The 23,464-nt window shown below is 33.4% G+C and overlaps 1 protein-coding gene across 6 annotated transcripts in view; it reads right to left on the minus strand.

Annotated features, from left to right (window-relative positions):
* The window catches only part of GRIK2 (glutamate ionotropic receptor kainate type subunit 2), a 366,025-nt gene that overhangs the window by 198,418 nt on the left and 144,143 nt on the right, over nt 1–23,464 (minus strand). For all 6 annotated transcript variants that reach the window (XM_032682341.1, XM_032682343.1, XM_032682339.1 and 3 more), the window contains one exon: nt 21,300–21,473. In XM_032682341.1, coding sequence (XP_032538232.1) covers nt 21,300–21,473 — 174 coding nt within the window. The remainder of the gene's footprint in view (nt 1–21,299; nt 21,474–23,464) is intronic.

Genomic DNA, 23,464 nt, shown 5'->3' on the forward strand with positions numbered 1-23,464 from the left:
CAAGTAACAGCATATATTTTAAGGACCAAAACTATAGTCAGTATATGATAGTTATACATATCATCTCCCAGTGGGTATTAGGATCATCCTCAAGACTGAGTGAACATATAAAGCAATACTTGGTAGCTGTTAGGAAGTACACAGTGCAATAAATCTGATATTTTCAAGTCAGGAGAGACTAGAACAGATGTACATGGAGAAATATTGAAAACACTAGCACAAATTTTTAATTGAGCCAATGGTAACATGCATATATTCTTCTAAGGCTTTAGGTTTCAGTGCGGAAAAAACCCAAACAGTTTTGCAGAATAAACACTTAACATCTAAATAATCAATCTCTCTCTTCACTCCTACCCCACGTCTCTCTTTTAACATATTGTAAATAGCAATGTTCAAGAAATATCTATCCATGTAGACATTTAAATGTGAATGCTAAAGTAATTTTTCATGCCTCTATATACAGTATTAAAAATATTTGGCATAACTACTGAAAGCACCCAAAAAAATATAAAAAGGAGACAATATGGATAAACACTCTTATTCAGCTCTTATGTGATCAGTCATCTAGAGTTACCTTGGAAAAAAGAGCAACAGCAGTGGAAGGGCATGTGCTAGAAAAAGGCGTTCCACATGTTTCCAGATGTGATACCAGAATAGAGGTATCACAAATATAAAAGCCCTAGATGACAAGAGGCAAGGAAGATAAGTCTAGCAGAATAATTCACTGAGGAAATAGCTAACTCACCAGTCTTGACTTCCTGAGAAATAACACAGGAGAGATGCCCTAACTATTGCAAAAATTCACTGACAGCTGTTACTGCCTTACACACTTAAAAGACACAAATCCATAAGAAACAAGGTTTCCTTAGAGTTAGTGCTCAAGGTTCTACTTATATTATTGTAACACTGAAATGAAGCAAAATCATTCAAGCAGCCAGGGTCACAGTACCAGCAGCAAAACAAGTATAGCTATAGTATTATTTCAGTGCCAACTCATAATGGTCTTAGCAGAATGTAAGAAATACAGCTATTTTCTATGTTATTTTTGGAATTCAGAAGCACATTTACATATTACTAGAAGTACAATGGTTCATAAAATCTAAAACTTGCTGTAGGGCAAAGAAAGTTCAGTTCATGCAAAATTTAAGCTGTGAATATATATAGCGACAAATACACACTAGTGAATGTTTTTGTCACTACAGGCAATTCTCTGTCTGAACGTCCACCAATAATGAGTAAGTAAGCTCAGTATAGTCATAAAATAGAATCAGCTCTCAGTATAATAAACATTTATAAATTACATGCTGTGTTTTCAGTTTCAGGATGGACAAGTGCATAGGGATTCTTTTCTGCCGGTATTTTAATTGCAGAAAGCATCTTCCTCCCCAAGACAATTAAAATACTTTCATATGCATTTCCAAGTATTTTTGATATCACACTTTTATTTTACCTAAGATATCCCCAGCGAGAAGAAAATAATTCCTCAGCGAGAATGTATTTTAATGTTTCATTAAAAAAAAAAAATTCTTTCTCATACTTCTTTGAGTTGAAACTAATCAGAGTTTTATTCTTCTTATTATTAATACCTAGATATGGATTTCCTGTGGTAATTTTTGCTTATTCAGATGAAAGGGAGTCACTAGAACCTTATTTCAATGACTGGTGATGCTGGTGAAAACTCAAATCGTCCCTGGTGATCTATTAACAGCCACAGATATGTTTACTGTTGTAGCCAAAGAAATATAGCCAAGAGGGCAATACACTATAAGAAATGCCTACAACAGAATTCTGTCACTTCTAGCTGCCAATCCACCAGCAGAGACTGCAAAGTTAACTCTGATTTTTTGCTTTATTTTCTCAGTATCTCGTGAGAAACATCAACATCTCCTTAATTTAAAAAATCCGTAAAAAATCATAATGCCTAAGAGACAGCAAGTTAGTAATCCCAATAAAAAGCAGACATTTTTCAAAAAAAGTAGCTTAAATGGTAAATTCACTCTAATTAAATCTTTATTTGGGAATTTTTCAAAATTTTCATCAAGCCATTGTGAAAACACAACTTTGACGTATGCATCCTGAATTCACCTTAATGGGTAGTTAATTGATATCCACTGTAGTACCATGAATGATTGTTGCTTTACTGTCATTTAAGTAAAAATTAATTTACTTCTCTCCTCATTGTTTATATTTATCAGATATACATATAAATAGTTTACCAATCAGGTGTTCCCAAATTATCTCCATTTCTCCAAAGCTTTCACAACAAACAAAAGACATAAAGGTGGTCATAAAGGCAAGTCTATTGTCTACGGAATGTATTTCTTTGTGAAAACAGTTCATCTCTAGTACCCTTAGGTGGTTTGGTGAAAGATATCTCTGCCTATGGCATTGGGTTGGACTAAATGAGCCTTGAAGATCCATGCCAACCCAAACCATTTGATGATTCTATAGATTTATGTTTACTAACTTCTCATTACTTACTTTTTTTGTTGCTCTAGATACAATCCCTTCCTTGTTACACATATTTCTGAAAGCTATGGATTCTTAAACACAATTTTCCATACATTGCAAATCAAGGGAATTCATTCTAATTTTACAATAAAATATAAGTTGGTGATTCATAGGTAGGTTTTATAAAGAAATGGCAGAAAGCTTAATGTGGTACACAATGGACCGAGATTATCTATTGCAGTCACTCTGGACAACATCTACTCTTCTGTATTATTTGATACGTGCAGATTATTTGTCTTTCACTCCAAGTGTCTTTTACTGGTGGATAGAATGAAAAAATTTTTGCAGAATAGCACTTTCTAGAAAAATAGAGCTTTTGCTATTGTAGTTGAGACAAAAATAGGAAAAGCATTTTTTTGATCAGAAATATCAGCAGAAGAGTGAGGACAGTTCGCAAAACAAAGAAAAGAACCTCTTAATCAGATTTTTTCTTTCCATTTATGAAAAAATTATATCTGCTCACGTACACTATAAACACTAATAATTTTACAAGGTGTCAGAAGCAATATTTATGTGTTTATCCTTCTAAAAGCTTAATAATTAATCACAAAAAAAAATCACAAAGACCTTTATAGCAGAATCATATATTAGAACTGTGCAGGAAATATTAAATGTTTGGCGATGCAAATGGATACCAGAAGATATTGAAATTTATATTGAAGACAGGGTGGCATTTATGGATGGCAAAACTGAATAAAACAGTTCATGTATAATGCAGCATCTATTCAGGCACACTAGTGAAAATCCAACAAAAGTCAGCAACTGCCCCTGAACTGAAAAACATAATACTTGAATGAATTAATAATACTTTAATGAATTAAACCTTTTTCTAACTACAAGGAAGTACCTTCCCAAGTCATACTAAAACAGCTTGAGCTTGATTAGGGAATGAAAATAAAGACCACAGTAGTCATGGTGGAGACAACAGCTGTAAAAGGAGAGTAAATGGACTATTAAATAAGAAATCATCTGTTTTCAGATTTTAGTTCACCACTAATACATTCCTCTAGTCAGCCATTGTTTGGTAGAGAAGGCCTTAATTTTCTGGCAGAAAATTTCCATGCATTTAGTGTAGCTATTCATACCATAATGTGCAATCAACTCCTTATAAGAAATTCCAAAGAAAATGTGTACTTTCCCAGCATGGTACATCCATTAGGACATCCAACTGCCCACTGAACTCGAAAGACTTAATATTATTCCATGACTGGTTCCAAAAGGTCTCATTATCTAATCTTGACCTACTCAATCGCTCATACTTAGAAAAAAAATTTTCTCCCCTAGTTCGCCTTCCCACAGGGCACTACTCTAATTGAATAAATCATAAATAAATATATATAAATAATATTACCCTACTAGCTAGAGACCTCCAGGTCACATGAAGTTGTTAGACTAGTGTTGGAGTGTACTTGTTGTTCCCTTTTGGTTTTGGTTTGGTTTGGTTTTCTTGTGGGTTTGATTTTTTTGCTTACAAACCGAAACAACCAACCCTTGGATTCTTATCGTCCAGATAATGAGAACACATATTGAAAGAATAGCATCAAAATAAATTGACCCATGGAATTTCTGCAGTGCATCCTCTTGCTAATCTGAAAATTCTATGGAACCTCATAAACATTTTTAGTGCTTTATACAATTAGAGCTTATCAAACCAAAAGATCTAGAGTTTTGTCTACTTTTCTGACATACAAATCTGCCATATCTATTTAAAGAATTTAAAACTACTTCCTGCCTCTTTCCACCTCTGGCAAGAACTAAACTGTTTGGATGTACAGAGTGCAACGTGAGAAGAGAGAATTTTATCAAGTTTCCACAAAATATGCTTAGCTTGCTCTGAACAAATAAGGAGTGAGAGTCTTCACTAAATCTTATCAGGAAGAAAGTAGTGTAGTTGATATGTTTATTAACTTTTCTGCTTAAGCCTTATCCTATTCCTTGGTGGTAAAATCTACAAGAGTTCACAAAACATTACCCTCGCTCACTAAAATTGAAACAATACAGACAACTGACATTCTGGGACCAGCCTTGAAAGCAACAATGTTCTTGTGTTTTAGGGAAACAAAAAACAAGCAATGCTATTTACTTGCAACTTCTATTGCATTATTAATGCATTTTTAGTTAGTTTATCAAAATATGTCATCACCTTAGCGAGTATGTAGTAACTGATTCAAGATTAATATAGTATTACCAAAGTAATATAGTCCATGTGAAAGAATACATATCTCCTTAGAGCTGCAAGCAAGGCAGATTGGAATGGCAAACAGAATTTCAAATGGTAAAGAACAATAAAATAAAAACTGGGGGGGGGGGTGTCTGTATGTGCAAAACCCACATACAACAGAAAGGAATAATTTCTAAGTTCCACCATTTAAAACTGGCCAGTCAATCATGTAGGTTCCCATGTAGGTTCCTCTTCAGTAATATAGTTTATGCAGCTTTTTTGGGACAAATTTCTGTATTTCTCCTGTACTGACTACAAAAGAAATATAAGATTACTAGGCATTTGAATTTTATACAGATTAAGTTAGAGAGGTAAATTCCACACATATTGTTTAGGCATCTTCTTCATTAGGAGGTATGTACGTACAGTTCATTCTGAAACATAGGCAAAGGATATTAAAATTGTTCTCTGGGCAGTTTATCTGCAAACAGAAACAAATGAAGTCTAAGACATGGCTGCCACCATGAAAGAATATGCCTGAATATACCAAGTCACTGCTGAACAACTTAGCCGACCACTAGCCATTCCTGGAAAGGCTCAACATGATTTGCCACCAAGCTTTCAGCAAGGTTGCCAATTCAACAGCAGCATAAAAAGGAGACAGGTAGATTGACCACTACACTTGTGTCATACAGTAAATTGAATTCATGATTCTCCTTGCACCCAGCAAATCAATCCAGTTCTGAACAAAACATGGAATTAGTAGGTTTCTTGTTGTTTCTTTTTATGCTCTGCTCATCATTTAAATATTGGACCCTTTTAAATTCTCAGCACTTTTAAAGTTGCATTTTTTGGGACATAATTATGTCTGTGTAGCTGAATGGATAGCTGTAATGATCAGCAGCTTTGACTATCTTGCAAAGATAACCAATATGTCTTATAAGCACCCTACAGAAGCACATTTTAGGGTCTTCCAGGAGGGATGCAACTATCACTGTATTATTCCTTTCACTGAACTAATTCATGAAGTGTTTAGGTATTAGCATTAGGCTGATAACATCTTGATTTATATATTCTAACACAGCTGTGATTGTACAAGCTTAAAAACGTCTATTTGAGACCACACTATATTTGAGAAAGTTTTGTCAGAAGCTGAAAAATTCACGTGTCCATTAGGATTGAAATAAATAAAACCAGGAAATGATGCAGATACTTCTCCTAAAACAGAAGGGTAACATCTAGAAGAAAATTAATAACTGGTACTCTGGTTTACCAATTATATTATGTCTGTGTTATTAAGCTACAATTCTTCAGGACTATGAGGACAGTTTTCAATTTCATGACTCTTAATACTGTTGCTTACAGAGAGGTTCCTCATCTAGCAGTGCTCTTCAGAGATATTGGAGATGAACCTCTTAGAGGACAGCCACAGGTAGTTATTTGGTATAAATTGAAGATCATTAGACAATTCAATCCAAGAGACACCTCAGGATGGACCCTAGCCCAACACCTTGCGCCTTTGACATTGCTTTCAATGTCACCTCTGAGGACAGACACGTTGTTCAGAACTTTATCAGGTCTTGAAAACCTGCAAGGATGGAGACTAAAACAACCTCTCAGCAATCCACTGCTTTACTTTCCTTACAGTGGAAAAGTTTCAGTTCTACGCCTTTACTCTCATGCTTATGCCATACATTGCTGGAAATACCTTGGCTCTTGATAATGTCTTTGCAGGTGTTAAGAGGCTGCCGTTAGGTTCTCACGAGGCCTTCTTTTTCCCAGGCTAGTTCCCTCAACTTCTCCTTATATAACAAGTGCTCCAGTCCTAGTTCTGACAGTCTTGGTGGCCCTCCACTGAACTTGTTCCAATTTACTGAGATCCTTCTTATAAAATGAAACTACAGTGTATGTTCTGTTCACACTTTCAAATGTAACACTGGAAATTCTTCAATGTTTTCTTTGAGTTCAGAAGTACTTGGTTCTATCCTCTACTATCTCCAGGAAAAAGTAATTCCATATTTATTGGGTTTATGTTTTGCTACTTCCAACCACATAAGGCAAAGAAAATAAAGTATAGAGTAGGAAGAGGGGGAAGGGGGATGATACATCACGCCACAGACCTAAGTATCTCTCTCAGAAACCATTTTTAAGAGGGTAAAGTCACATTAAGGAAGCCTAAGTGAACATAATTCCACGATGTATAATAGGTTTTTCCCAGTGATACTCCTAGTACACACACAGAAATAAAAACAAAACTGCTTATAATAAAAAAATTTATAAGCATTTCTAATTTATAAGAATAAAAAATAACAGTAACTTTTTAAACTATTTCAAAGCCTTAAATGAAAACATTTTCCATATTTTCCATATATTCTACATCGAACTGCACTTGTCTGAATCTTAATCTGCAAATCTGTTTGTAGTCTCTTGTCAGATCTTCCATCAATATGTTTTTATTTAAGCATCATTTTTATGAATCTCTTAATTCACGGCTTTTTGAAAGGAGTGTGATCTTTTCCTCAGAGCGATGATGCAAAGGTTGAAAAATCTCACTGATTTTCTACCAATATGTTTTTCTTGATTTTTATTATGCCTAAGCTAAAATTCAGTAAATGTACACTTTTTTATTTCACACTTTACAGTTCACTGTATGCATCTTTCATTTGTATATTTCCTAATGTATACCTTATGAGTTTTGTTTTCATTTTTTTTAGGAATGAATCCTTAATGATAATCTGATTTATCAAGTTCAGAGTAACTTCTATATAATTGACAAATAATTTTATTTCTAATCTAATACAGTTGATTTTGTTAAATGAACACACATACTTTATCTGGGTGCCAAAAATAACACAGTTCCCACTTTTTCCTGTGTCTTTCTCCAGGCAAATTGCAGTTATAATTTACTTATTTTACATTAGATTTAAAAATGTCCTTATAAATGCTAATAAAATATTTTTTCATAACAAAGTAAACATGAGCTTTATGTTCAACCTTGCAAAACTACCTGTAAAGCTCCTTATGTTCCAATTTATAAACAAATTCAATAAAAGTTTGCTTCATATGACACAGTTGCACTTGAGGCCTTATGACTTACTTTTTATTTAAAGAGAACTTCTTTCTGGATCTTCACATTTAAATGGTTTTAAAGTGATTTCCTAACATTGCTGGTGTCTCTTTCTGAATTGTGACCTTTATCTAAGATGAGTATTAGTAAATATATAGGAACAATGAAGTCAAAGAAATCTAAGCATGTTTTATGCTAAAAGAAACACATAGACAACACCCTGTGATGCAGCTTGACATAATTTTCAGTTTTTTCATCCAGAATATTGCCTCAAGACTAAACCCAGAAAATGAAGACAGAGAAGCAGACTTGTATTAACATACTAGTAGAGGAATATTGAATTTTAAAAAAATAAGTTTGTGTTCTTCTTTTCCTAGTTCATTGCAAAACTGTGGCAAATCTAGGCATTTACTAATCAAAATCATTAAGCACATCTTTGCTTTGGACAAAGATACGACCACCTAACTGCACCAAAGAACAAAGAAGCCTTTCTAATTGGTCCCAGATGTTTCTATAAATCTTTCTATCCAAGACAGAAACACTTCCTTCCATGAATATAGATTTTAGGTTTGCAATTCGTGATCATACAACAAACCTCAGACTGAGGACCTTACCATGTATGACAATGCTCTTCGAACAGAAAGTGATATGTCAGTGTTTAAATTTCTATATTCAACTAGAAATTGAAAAGAAATGTATCCAACTCTAAAGCTGATACTCCTATGTGCTTAATATTTTTTTCAAATAAAAATTTAAGAATGAAAAATATTTTCAGAGGCAGAAACAGCACAAATACTCATAAGAGACACAGAAGTTGTGACGATCACAAAGATTTCCCTGTGTTGTCCTTCACAGAGGTAAAGTCTAATGGCAAAAAAAAAAAAAATCCAACATCAAACTAGCTCTCAAATAAGTTGATAAGTTTTACAGCACTTTCTTCATTACTAAATTAACTTCCCCTGCCCCTATAGACATCCATGAACCATCAGAACCTGGTCCTCACAAGTCATTTCAATTACCTGGACATTTGTTTGGAAAACACCACAAGTGAATGCAACTCATCCATCAGGTTCCTGGAATGTATTGAGGACTGCTTCCTACTACAGTTGTGGGATGCTCCAACTAAGAGTAAGGCATTGCTATATTTCCCGCTCACACACTGAGAAGACTTATTTGACAACATAACTGCCAATGGCAATATCTGCATGCAATTTAAGAAAGAATAGTACAAAGATGACATAATCAAAGAATCCAGGACAGGTTAAAAGCTGCATAACTGGGGACCAGCCTTGCTGAAAGGGACTTGGAGGTCCTTGTGGACAAGAAGCTGAAGATGAGCCAGCCATGAGATGTTGCAGCAACAGGCAAAAATTAGAGATGTGATCATCCCACACTGCTCAGCATTTGTCAGGCCACATCTGGAATACTCTGTCCAGCTATGGTACCCACAATTAAAAAAAAAAAAAGACTCAGACACACTGGATAGAGTTCAAAGAATCACCACAAAAATAATCAGATGATTGGAAACCTGACCTCTGAGGAAAGACTGAAGGAGCTAGGTCTTTTCTTCCTGAAGAAGAGAAGGCTTAGGAGGGACCTTATGACAGTACTTTAGTACTTAAGGGGCAGCCTACAAAGAGGATGGAAGTTCTCTTTTGACAAAGACCCACATGAGAAGGACAAAGGGGCAATGGGTAGAAGGCACACTGGAAGAGATTTCAGCTTGAGAAATAATTTGTTTACAGTGAGAACAATCATGGAACAGTCTCCCCAGGGATACAGTGACGTGCTCATCCCTGGAGGATTTCAAGACAAAATTGGACAGAGTGCAAAATGATCTCATTTTAGCCTCGTTTCCTGTGAAAAGTTAGACAAGGTGGTATTTCAAGGTCCCTTCAAACTTCGGCTGTTCTATGATTCTACAAAATTTACCATTGGCCAAAAATGTCTCTAGGTACTCTGGTTTTCTCAAAGGAGTTCAGAATAGTCCAGTCAGGAAACTTTGTAAACATCACCTTCTAACTTAGTCAAGCAATTTCATGAAATAATTGGCCAGCAGTCCTCTAGTTCCTAACTCGATGTTCCCTGGTTTCGATTCTAGATGTATGTTACTGCAAACCTATCTGCTCAGGAAGACATTCTCCTTCCAGCACTCATGTTAACATTAACCTCACTGTGTGAAACACCCAAAGGACTATGACAGAAATGATAAGCACTGTAAAAAAAGAAAAATTGCTGGTTTGTTTGTTTGTTTTATTTGAAGATGAACAAATGAAAAAAAAAGCTTATTCTCAGCAATCTTGTAGATAAGAATATTCCTTCAGATACAGAGTTACTTTTATTTGGATTCTACCTACAATCTTCCTCAATCTTTGGAATTGCATCAGAATAATTATCCTGTATTTTAGGCAAATAGAAGACTAGGAAATCCAAAATAGTCAAAAGCCAATGCTGTTTATCTTTTTATGTAGACAACACTGAGAACAATCATATCATCAGGCATACATAAATTACAAAATAGTATTTCCTGAACTGTGTCTCTCTTACGAAGAGACTGCCCCTAATGCTTAGAATCACGTTGAAATTCTCTCGTTCTTTGTTAAAAGTAAGAATGTGAAGGAGTGTAAAAAATAACTTACATAATTTTTTTTTTTACGTGAGCGACCTTTGAAGTCCCATTTAAACACATTATATATTTCACGTTAAGTGTCAAAGTAGTCCAGTTGACTTCAACAGAACTACTTGACAAGCTTTATATTGCTTTCCCAGCAAGAAAGCACATTGAACATTTTGTTGAACTGAGGCCTCAATCAACAGCTCAATAAACAGACAGATTGAATAACACATCTATTGCTACATAGGACAAAAAGAGATAAAATGAAATTTTGTTTTCATAAGAAATATATAGAGAAACTACAGGCACAGAATATCCTTTACAAAATACTGTTTTCCCAGTAGCATTTCATCACAAAGTTTGAATAAGTGATCCTACAGGATCAAAATAAGGAACTTTTAAAAAGTTTAATATTTATTTCTAGCACATTACAGAGAATGTCATCATCTGAATTAGGTTACAGCCATATCTGTGGTATTAAAATACTATACATATATTCAGGCCTTGGGAAGTGGAAGTATGAAGAGTATAAAAAGTGTAATATTTGAAATTCCTGTTTCACAGCATCATAACACTTAATTCCCTTTAGTGTATTTAGTATGGGTTTCTCACCTATCTCCTAAGCTGAATGCAACTTCAGAGAGCAGAGGCCTCAGATTCACAAAGAAATATATAATAATGAAAGCATATTAATTTTTTTTCCGGCCTGACATTGACCTCTATGTTCTGATGCAGATTTATGTATATGCTTGAATTTTCCTAGGCACTGTTTAATAGCTCTGTATGTGTGCTTGTGGCAATAGTATTCCCACCAGACTGCTTAAGTGGAAAATATATTTACTGCTACAATTCTAGTTAGAAGTTTGGCTAAGCAGTCAAATTTCCTGCATAGAGCATAATTTGAAATATCAAGAATATATTCACAGAAGGTGGGCAGACATGACTTTAGACTTTTAGAAGACCTTTGCTCTTCTGAAAGGTCAGAAGGGTGGAGGCCAGGCACAATATTCTGTGCACCTGGGAAGCTTTAAAATGGAGTCCATGATTTTATGGACAGGAAATAATGTTATCACATAGGAAAATTAATTTAAGCAATAGCTATATGTATTATCTTTATGAAAGTCCCAGTGAAGTCAACATGTACCATATAAACCCATTTAAAAGCAGAAACAGTATGCTGCAGCTTAAGGAGGTAAGCAAAATATAGGGGAAGTAACATCTTTTATTAGACAAATCTGTATAAAATTGGAAATAGGTTAAAAAAAAAAAAGGTAAAAATTCAAGCACACACCCCTACAGGTCTTTAGCAGAGAGAATAGTATCCCCAGAAGCCTGTTTATATCTCCCAGCTATGTCAACTGGTCCAGTAATTAGCAAGTATTAATTAGTAACAGAAAGAAATAACATATTCCTGGACTTCATATATCGGAAGCATATAATGAATGAAGACAGTTACAGTTTACCAAACTACATCCAAATTGATCACCTGAATATTCAGAGACAAATATTTACATAAGATTTTCACTCTTTTCTACTCCATTACAGTATGTTGTGTTTAAAACTTCACCTTAAAAAAAAAAAAGGCAACTCTTCATCTGCATGACCTTATCTGAGCCTGGAATTCACATAGCAAACGAATGCTAGCCAAATTATACGACACATTGATTTCCAAAGGACCAGGATTTTATCCAGAACATAGTTTAAAGCATGACTATTCAGTGTAGTACATGACCAGTCCTAGCAGGCAGTGACACTGTAAAGCTGATGAGCACAAAATAAGACCTAAACTGATGGTCTCTTCTCTCCACAAATTAAATTATTTACATTACAGTTTAACCTAGCATGCCTACACTGTCACCATTCCAGATCCTACAACTGTAGCCATAAGGATTCCTAAAGTTATTCTTTCCTGCAAATAAGTCTGCTGATTATCAGCTATAGTTGTGCTGCTCCTCAAGGCAAAGTTTTAAACATAAGAGCAAAGAAGGGGAATAAAAGTAATCTTGCCTCCTGAAGAGTTAAAATAAACACAGTGTATAAATAAACCATTAAAACTAGTTTCAGAAGGCATATCCTAAGAAAAATGTCTTTGTAGTATCATTGCTTAGGTTGGAAAAGACCTTTAAGTCCAATCATTAACCTAGCACAGCCAAGTCCACCAATAAACCATGTCCCCGAGTGCCACATTTACATGTCTTTTAAATACCTCCAGCGACGGAGTTTCCACCACTTCTCTGGGCAGGTCGTTCCAGTGTTTGATCACCCTTTCTGGGAACAAATTTTTCCAAATATCCAACCTAAACCTCCCTTGACACAACTTGAAGCCATTTCCTCTTGTTCTGCTTATTACTGGGGAGAAGAGACCAATCCCCACCGGCCACAATTTCCTTTCAGGCAGTTGTAGAGAGAGGTAAGGTCTCTCCTGAGCCTCTTTTCCTCCAGGCTAAACAACTCCAGCTCCCTCGGCTGCTCCTCATAAGACTTGTGCTCTAGATCCTGGACCAGCTTCATTGCCCTTCTTTAGAAACATAATCTTTGACAGATCATGGTTACTTAACTGCAGTCCTCAGACTCCAAATTTCAAACAGTCCAGACATATATTTCCTCAGAAAAGGCACTAATGTTCCCATTTCAAAAACAGCCTATGCTTCAGCTGGTCTTCTACACTGCATAGGAGGTTTTGCGTGTTGCATATGCTCTGCATACTTGCTGTTACATTGAATTTCCTCTATTACTTTGTAAAGAGCATACAGAGTTCTAAAACAAAAGCATTATGTAAGTCCATGTTAATCTTCATTATTTATGAATATATGCATACATCCTCAAACCACATCTGGAAGAATTCAATGAAATCTTCCATAGGAGAGAAACTGCAATTTCTGCTAAATACCATAAAACACATAGACATATCTTTCCTTTGGGATAGGATCACAAGTTTCTGATCTATCCTGTCTCCTAAAATTCCAAAAATTACTATATACACTACTCAAATATTTAATAATGCAATTAATTCTCAAAATAGCTGACATATTATTTCTAAACCATCTTACAGCATGAAATCCTGCATAGTCCCTAAACTCATGTAGTTAACTGTGCCTAGGGGAGATTCTTAGCTTGTAATGCAGTAATGAGTAATTGTTTAGTATTTCCTTTGAAGTACACATTTGCTGCTACACTGCTTTACTAAACACATCTCATCAGCAAATCCAGAAAATTCTTTTAGCTAAAGGGATAATTATAAAGCTGTCTACATAACAAGCTATCCTCTTTGAAGCTCTAAATCAGAATCCAAGGCTGCATTTCCGTAACAAGTATTTATTTTTATTTTTATTGGTCTTTTTACCCTTAATAGCACCTTTATCTCATGAAATCCTTTTGTCCAGTCACAGTGCCTGATAGCAGTTGCTAAATTATTTTTTAACTAGCTATCTCAAATATAACTATTATTTCCATATTGTTAGGTGCAGATAAAGATTACAGTTTCAAAAATATCCTTTTACTGTTCTGAAAACTAAATGACTGATTTGTACGAAGCTATTCAACAAGTTGGAAGTCTTATCTTCCATAAAATAAATCCACTGCTAAATTAAAGAGATTGCAATTTTAAATCAAGAATATAAACAAGTATGAAATACTTTGTTATTTAAAAAAAAAAAATCAAAGTATACACGAATGAATTAGCAGGGAATAAGCCACCAATTGAACAAGCTTAAAAATACTATATTTGCAATGAATGCATCCTTTTTTACCCCCAAGTAACTATAAAAGTCTATTTACCTAAAGGGAAAAAACCCTAAATGTCAGAACTTTCTGACTCAGTGCAGAATTTTTACCCAGTGCAATAACCTCACTAGTTAAATCAGTTTATGCTGTCACTGAAAATATATCAAGGATGAATAGAGTAAGGCAAACTCCAGAGGTATACTGAAAGAAAACCCTGAATGACACCATAATTTTTTTCGTCCTTTAGGAGGAATGCAAAGCAATGAATTTTGGAGAACACTGCTCAAGAAACTAACAAATTGAGGTACAGAATAAAATTAGATTAAAAAATAAATTTAACTAAATATACAAAATACTAATAATGCTAATAGAGCATATTTCCAGATTTGCATCTTCCCGATTTCTTGAGTCAGTAACTAGGAGATTAATTTTAACACTATTAAGTTTAAATCTAATCTCTTCATTTGTCACAACTTCACTCTATATTTTTTATACATATTTTTCCTTGGCTCATACTGTTCACCTAAACCTTGATTAAAATGAATTAGAGACATCTGTATTAAAATTATTGGGATTTGAGATTTTTGGGTTGGTTTGGTTGATTGGCTTGGGTTCTGATTCAGGGGTTTTTTGTTTGTTGTTTTTTGAGTATTTTACCTGGGAAATACACACTTTTCTTTCAGAGCAGTATAAGAGTGCCCAGAGTATTATTCATGTCCAATTATCTGACATGGGAGTTATTTATCTTTTTCATGAAAATCATTAAGCCTTGGTTATATCAGGATAAAAGAACTGAATAAATTCTTTTCAATTTTGGATTTTTATGTTTCATACAGCTCTTCCAACTACAATTGCTACAGTTTCAGTGCCTTTATTTACCCTCTTAAACTCTTCCAAACTTCATAATGGAAAAAAGTAGACTTTCCAGATGTATTCTCTTAACCAAATTGATTTAACATGATTCAAAAGCCTTTACTAAAAATAAGCCTAAGGGATCTGTTGATTAACAGGCTCTTTCACCTGGTTACAGGCAGCCGTTTGACTTGGCCTTCCTACATTTGTCCAATTCCTTACAGGGCTTTAGGGTTTTTAAACATATTGATTAATGCGTTTGAAAATATACCATTGTCATCCGTCTATACCCACTGCTTGACCTTACATTTTTTTACCAATTCTTTGTATTGCCCTGGGATTCAACAAAACTTCTGAGAATATTAAACCAACATAACCATAAAGCTAAGAAAGTGAACACTTAGGTGAATTAGGTTTTACAGCACAGTCATAAGATTGGAACATTAAGAGATTGCTTACTGGAAGCTTTTTTATAATCAGGGAAAAAAGAGAACAAACAAAGAATATAATATATAAATGTGTCCCCCAAGTCATTAGGTGTGCAAATATGGAGAGCTAATTAGAGAAAAATATTTTACAAATCCAACATTATTCTCTCTTTTATTTCCATTCTCAAATACCAAAGGAGTTATAATTTCAGGATTTTTACTGTATCCCTTAAAATGGCTAGTTTCAAAATTAATTTCTTAGACAGCTCTGTGAATGAAGTCATTTGTATATTCCTTCAACTAAAGACAATGTATGAAGGTATTAGCATTTTTCCTCATGATCTTTACATCTTCTCTAGAGTTATATATTTAAAGAAAATACCTTTGGATCTATTCTCCTTATCCAAGGAAGTTTAAACACCAGCTTTAGAATCTTCAAAACTTTATTCATAAAATTTAATCTCCCTTTTTTTGAACCAGATGAAAATCCTATACACAGAAATGAACCATAAATCTATTCTGTGTATGCAAAAAATATATACATTTTTAACTACATTATTTAATATCACTCTAAACTCGTACTTTTTTTCAATTACCGTTTACTGAGAAAATATTATGTTTTGTGGTGGAGAATATCTATGCTTGAAAAGCAGACTATGTCCAGAAAATGAAGGATAAACTTAAAAAAAAAAAAGAAAATAGTGAAAAAACTAAGAAGATAATTAAGAATTGAAAGAGAAAGTGCACAACCAAATTATACTCCATTCTGCCAGGCAAAGTACAAAACATATCAGATGTAAACTATGATTTTTCTGAGAAAAACGTTTAAATATTAACCCTTGAGATAACATTCAACACGTACCATAGTGCTTCTCTGCACCTACCATATAAAGCTACTAAAGTGAATATTAAAGAATAGAATTAATAGTCAGAATAGAAAAAAAAATGTACACTCCTTTCTATGTAAGAGGAAAGCAGATAGCTAAACTGGATGATAGGCAAAAGCAATTAGTAAGGAAAACTTTATGTTAATGAAGCAGCAGAGCTTGTTAGGTCATCTTAATTATACATGCTAAATTCTGACTTGGGGCAAAGAAAACTGTGAAGATTAATAGTTGTAGAGTAAAAGAAGTCTAAGCTCATAACACTTTTTTCATGCTCTACTTTGCTTGCTCTGAATCATGGTTGGCATATGTAGACTTAAAAGCATAAATATACTCCGAGTTCTTTTCCTCTTTCTGTGTGCTACTTGCACAGACTCAAAACCAATAAGTGAAGTATGTCAAGGTAAACTTTCTTTAAAATAATACATGATCCCTCTGTTTTCCAGAATATTTTCCTTTTTATACAGTACAGATGACAATGTTGTTAGAATTTAAAAAAAAATATTCAGTCATTATAGTTAAGTAGGTTTTTTTTCCATCTTGTAGGAAAATTTAAAATTCAATTTTTACTCCAGGCTAAAATAAGCATGAACCCTTCCAAATCTAAAGTAAGAAAAAAAAATCTTAAGTTACATAAATTAAATATTATTATTTTGTTCTAATTTGTTTGAGTTTTTTACTAACTTACATTATAAGTTCATTTTTCAAGAAGGAATCATATTCTGTTTGAAAAAATAATGTGACTTTATTAACACCAAGTCATTTTGTTCAAGTGGTTGCTAAGTAGCAAACACTTCCACATTTCAGAATTCAGTATAAACTTGGTGGAAAATAAAAATTAATATATTATATATCAGAGAATCCTTTAAAGATCCTCAGTCTAGTTAGAAGTTGTTCAATGACAGGATAACACAAGGGGCAAAAGCTAACGATCCGCCCTGTCCAGAGTCTAACTTTATAACAGTGCATTTTGGACTGCTAACAAGTGAAATTAGGTGGTGAGAAACAGGGAACTGCATGACTGAATCAACATTAACAGTTATATTTTGACAGATTAGAGATATTTTGGATTTTATTTGGAAATATGTAAGCCAAATTTTAAAAAACTCACTTTTATGAATAGCTGAATTAAATCAGGAAGTGCAGGGTCAAGTGAGAATTAATTACAAAGTTTATTCTAGTCTGAAAAAAAGAAAGAGATTTGGATTTAAAATACAAAAAGTGTATTTTTTATTTCATTGGGATTTTTTCACCCAACAGTAACAAGAAGAAACAAGAAGACAATGAGAAATAGAGAAATGTTAGATACACCTAATTCTACTAGCAAGGAAGATAAAGTATTGCAGTAGTTTGATCTTTGACCTTCTTTTCTTCTGTTATTTTCTAAAGACATGGCTTATTACTTGTGGCAAAACTATAATTAACAAATTCCTGTATTTTTATTATAAGAAAAAATAAGCGTGACATATGCCAGTTCCATGTGATGTTTATTTTTAAACACACTACGTTTTCTTTCCATCTGTTTAGTAAGAGCATGGTGATACAAATACAATATTCAAAATAAATACAAGACTGCTGAGAATGCTCACACAAGTGTGTGACAGATAAAAAGACACAAATGTGCTTGAATAGGAACACATTTAGATTAACATTTCTATGTTATGAGCGTAAGTACCATTTTGGTTACCCTTGGACCTAAAGAAATATGAGAGACCCATCAAAAGCATGAATTAGATCTATTAGTATTTGAATCACAATAGAAAAACCTCTTCAGTAAAAGTAGACCAGTGAGACTTCTTCAGGACTTCTATATATAATATAAAAGTATATTCACATTTAGTCTTTAATAGAAATTAGTTTAGACTTTTATAGAAATCATATCTATTTGATTCTTATAAACATTTAAACAAGCACACCTTTTATCCCAAGAAGACCGCGTAAAGAAAGTGTGTATAGTCTGATATAACACGGCTAATGATTTCCAACACTTCCACAGATTTTCTGGAGTCACAGAAAGAATAAAATCAATTGTACTGTAGCTACTCTTGCAAATCATAAAACGCATTTAGTTTCTTAGGTATACAAATAAGTAAACATTTATTAATAGAATTATTCAGTATGGAAACATTCATTATATAGTTTAATTGTGTTTTCTCCAAAGACCATGCAAAGAATCTTAAGAAATTGTAAAAGGAGAGTGAAATATAAAGGAAAATATGGTTTTCATTACTCTTCCTCTCAGGTGTGCTAAACCATCGCCCTTTCCAGAGCTGTGCTGAGGAACAGACTAGAAGCAAAGGAAAAACTATTATAATTGTACTCAATAGGATTCCCACTTGAAAGCTTAACTTGGAACATTCCAAAGAGGTGAGATGAAATTTTATACCCACTCTTTATTGTATTGAGACACTAAAAGTAAGATAATTATGAGGAAAATTATTAGTTAGAGGTTATACAAGCCTACAGAAAACACCTTGAAACAATAATTATGACTGGGAACTCTGTGAATCATAAATAAGGAAAAGCAGTACCAGAGTTATATTGATAGTTCTAACTGTTATAATGGCTAAATTGGTATGGTGAAAAAGCCCAGGGTAGAAATACCTAGCACAAACACCACCAGAGCTTGAAAACTTTGCAATCCATAACTGCCTGGCTTTACACCAATGGAAAGCAGTGAGTCTTTACCAAGGTCTAAATACATTATCCATGCCCCAGGTTTTTATTTGGCACAACTTTCAGGTGGTTTAAAACCTGATTAAATGGCATTTAGCTATGTTGTTCAAGTTGAATGCACTCCCATTAAGCAGATTTTTTTCCCATTAAGCTGTAGCCATTATAAACCAGCAAAAATTAAAAAAAAAAATCCACTTCAGCCCATATCAGAGTATTCCATAACAGTAATATCTGTGAGGAATCTTTCATTCCCAAGTACATTTTAGACTTTAAATACACATGAACATCAGTGACATGAAAGTCAAATTTTACACACTTAACAACTTCACTGATCCTAAGTCAATAAAATGGCTTATTTTATTCTCAGCACAGACAGAACACTGTGCAGTGATGTCATGAAGTGAATTTCTTTTACACCTTCTAAAAGGACATGCTGTGAATGTTTTTTCTGGATCTAAGGGCCAGATTATAAAAGCTCTGCAAGCACTTGCCAAGATTATTAGCCCTTTAAATATCCTTTAAACATTATCCGCATCCCTCAACTATTTAAAACCCAGGTAATCAAAGCATATTTAAATGCTTAATCAACATAAAGAATCCCCATAAAATATTCATCACAGTCTATACGAACACTTGGTTCCACTTAGAGCACAGAGGGCTTTAAAGGGTCCAGAAAAGAAACCACTGTGTTTTTCATGCACTTTTTTATATTTTTCTATCCTGAGACAAAGTAATGTCATAAAGTATTATTCTTACAGAGTCATGTACTAGCAATTATAGGTTTCTGCCTCACATCAGAAGCTTTTCTGAGAGAAACACTTTCTTTACAGTACCACAGAAGATGAAAAACCTGCAACTGGCCCACAGAACTCTATTCCAATATTTATTATCCATTATTTTTTTGACCATGGCCCTATATTCTCACAAAGTAACTATCACTACTTATTTGGTAAATATCAATTACATCTTTGATCAATGCATAAAATATACGGATATAATGAATGAGAAGTGTTGCAAATTTTAAATTCAAAAAGATAAAAATAAAGGAATGAAAATATTACTGCAAACAAGGAAGCATGAAACAATGACTTACAATAGTAAGCAGCTGTTTTATATAAACCAGATGGACACTTCACACAATTTTCAGTTTTTTGGGGGTTCATTTTCTTATTTGAAATTATTTAGAAAAATGAACAATATAACTTTTAAAGTACTGTATGATAGAATCTTTAAAGTGCAGTACAACAGAACTAATAAATAAATTAAATTTAAAACGTTTGAAATTATCATATGCAAGATATATACAAAAGTATGTAGAAGAAAAAAGTATTTTTCTCTAAAAATGATAACTTTCTAAAAAACATTCAATTAACTTCGTAAAATATTGATTGCAATTTAGTAAATATGTCTATATAATTTTTAAACCTTATCAGTAGAAAAAATTGTTCAAAACATGAACTATGTCATGTGGTTTAATTAACACAATCTGGACAACTGATAGGTAATGAAGATATAAATCTTCAAGAAACAAAATTTGCTTTTTTTCAAATGGAATGTGAAAAGCCTCAACAACACCCCCCCCCAAAAAAAAAAAAACCAAGCAAAACCAAGACAAAACCCAACAACCTAAATTGCTAAGCGGTCAAAGTGGTAAATCTTTCAAAGAATTTGAAGACTAATGAGGTTCAAATGTAGGATATGTTTTAAAATAGATCCCTTCCTGACATTGTCATTCCATATTTAATTCCAACTAATGAGCATAAACTCACCAAAAACCTAGTAATGAAAGTTTATTTTCAGGAATGTAATTGTGATTTTTATAAACAGAAGTGAGGCTAAAGAATAATGGCAATGGAAGGAAAAAATAAACAACCAGATTAATTACCTCTCTGAGGTCACAGAAAGTGGAAAAGATAGTAAGAAGGTGTTATTTAAAATATTCATAAAATATTTAAAAACAATTTTTATATAGAAATTTAAAAGTACACATTATTAATGAATGAATCTTAAATTAATAAGACACACAAGACAGAGAAAGAGACAGCTGTCATTAGCTTGACTTTTATCAGGATTTGACATGATCCCTCGCAATATTTTCACCAGCAAAGTAGGGAAATGTGGACTAGGTGAGTTAGACATTTAGAATATGGCACTAAAATTTGGAAAAAAATATATGGTATGTGTAATTTTGAAAAAAAAGTAATATAGTCGTGTTCAATCTGCAAAATATTAACAGAAACACCACTGTAACTCCCTGCCTCATGTTAACAATACTATTTGGTTACATGCTTCTAAACAGTTGTAGTAACAAACAAAAAGTCAAAAATTTTTTTAGCTTCCCAAACATATCCTAAAAAAAGGAACCAAACACTGGTATTCATACCGTCATAAATCCATCCAGCAAACCTGAGTCAGGTTTCGGGGGTGCTTGCAATCGCTCCATAGACCACTTTTCAATGATAGATGACACCTGGGTGTTTTCCGTGTTTAGAATTCTGAATCCGGTCATGTTAACACCACTGTACCGATAGGGTTCCACATCCAGGGCAAACAGATCCTGAAAAAATTACCATTGTATAAATTCTTTAATACATTAAAACTCCTATTACAATTGTTGGACCATCTCCCCAGATGAGAGCATGGAAATTTTCAGTCCTACATATGCTGGGAAGTATGTTCTGTTTATCTGGGGTCTGTGGACAAGAAACTTGGCTGACCTTATAGTAGAAGCCCTCTGACTCACAGAGGAAGAACAGTCTTTCAGGAAGCGTTAAATCTAGCTACAGAATTGTATCCACTACTAGTTAGGCCAAAATGCTATAGTAAGCTTAAATATTATTAGTGATTGCTAAATATTGTTATTAATCACTACTTCTTGGATTTACCAGAAGTCAGACATCAAATCATAAAATAAACAGAATGAGAGTTTCCTTGCACTTTCAGTCCTTGCGAATCTTGAACATGTTAATCTTAGGAGAATAAATTGGTGGCAGGGGAGAAAGGGGGGGGGGATGGTGAGCAGGGAAAAGGGGAAATGTACACAGCCTTAAATTTAACCAAAAGCATTTTTCACTGCCACCCATTGAACTTCAAACATGGGCATGTCTTTTCCTAGGAATTTATCTTTGCAAGAATAACCTTTGTCAATTAACATGTTTTCAATACATATGTATGTGTGTATGTGTGTGTACAGTTAGCCCTCCAAAACACACAGAGGCAAATATAATTAATAAAAAGAAAAAGAAAAAAAAATCGCATTTTAGCTCAAGCAACTAAACTCAGTATTATCCTAATCCTTTGACAAAATCCTTAGAAACAATGTAGAAACAGTACTTGACTTTAGGAAACTCAGGTCTAAGATCAAGTTTTGAACATGGGGGGGGAAAAAAGATGTAATCAAGGTTATACATAAGATATTACTGCCCTATGACATAATTTTAGTTTTATTGAACATAGTAATTCTTCCCATAATTTGTACTTAGCCATTTCTCTCATTTTTAATGTGACTTTTGCTGTCAGTTTAGTATATTCTAAATTTCCATAAAGTGGTAGTGTTAGGTATAACATTTGCCTGAATCTGTTTTGTTTACTGGCTAGACCAGAAGAAGATTAAATATTGCACTATAAAAAAATCAGATTATAATTCATTATTCACTGTTAACATCACTCAGACCACAAAAATATCAATCAGTTATCAAACACTACACATTTTTAATTATAGCTAATAATTATGATATAATTTCCTATACATAATACCAAAGATATGCAGGTGTCAAAATTCATTTAAAAATAACCGAATTTGTATTCTCTTTGTAAAGAAATAACACACTTTATTTCAAAGGAAAAGTTGAACACAACTAGACCTATGTTACATTTTCCTCTTTAAAAAATTCTCAGTTTTTACTGTGCAAGATGTCAGAACCTTGGATGTAATTGTTTAATCCAAACACGTTCATGTTTATACTAGAATATAATAAATATACACAACAATATTATGCATATACTATAAATGCACACAGGTCAGTGTATTAATGAGCTATTGCATTAGACCCTGAATCAATCATGAGGAGATTACACAGAAGACTTGTAAACACTGTGACTGGAAAATTTATTTGACAGGATTTTCACCATGTCAGGTAAGAAGCAATTAATATATCAAAACAGCTAAATTGTAATGCAAGTTCCAGAGCTACATTGCAAAATCAAAATCTATTACATCTTTGTGCACAGTAAATTATCCCTTGATAGTTCCAAGTCAATATAAACTCTAATCTCCTTCAAAAATCTAATGTTCTAATAAGGAACTAAAAGTGACAGAAAATCCTGATTTTTGAATATAGCTTTAAGAATAAAAATTCAGTGCCAATGGGTAGCATACTACTCAAAGAAACAATTATCCTCAATAGCAAAATAAGAATTTAAAAAATAAAAAATTCCTTGAAACATCTATAACCCATTTTTTCTGGAGGAAAATCTATTCAGTGAGGGAAATTCTATTGCATGCAATTCTAAATCTATAAGTGATAGAATAACTTACCCTTCTAAAAT

Source organism: Chiroxiphia lanceolata, chromosome 3 (assembly GCF_009829145.1).
Source record: "Chiroxiphia lanceolata isolate bChiLan1 chromosome 3, bChiLan1.pri, whole genome shotgun sequence".
Taxonomy (NCBI): Eukaryota; Metazoa; Chordata; class Aves; order Passeriformes; family Pipridae; genus Chiroxiphia; species Chiroxiphia lanceolata.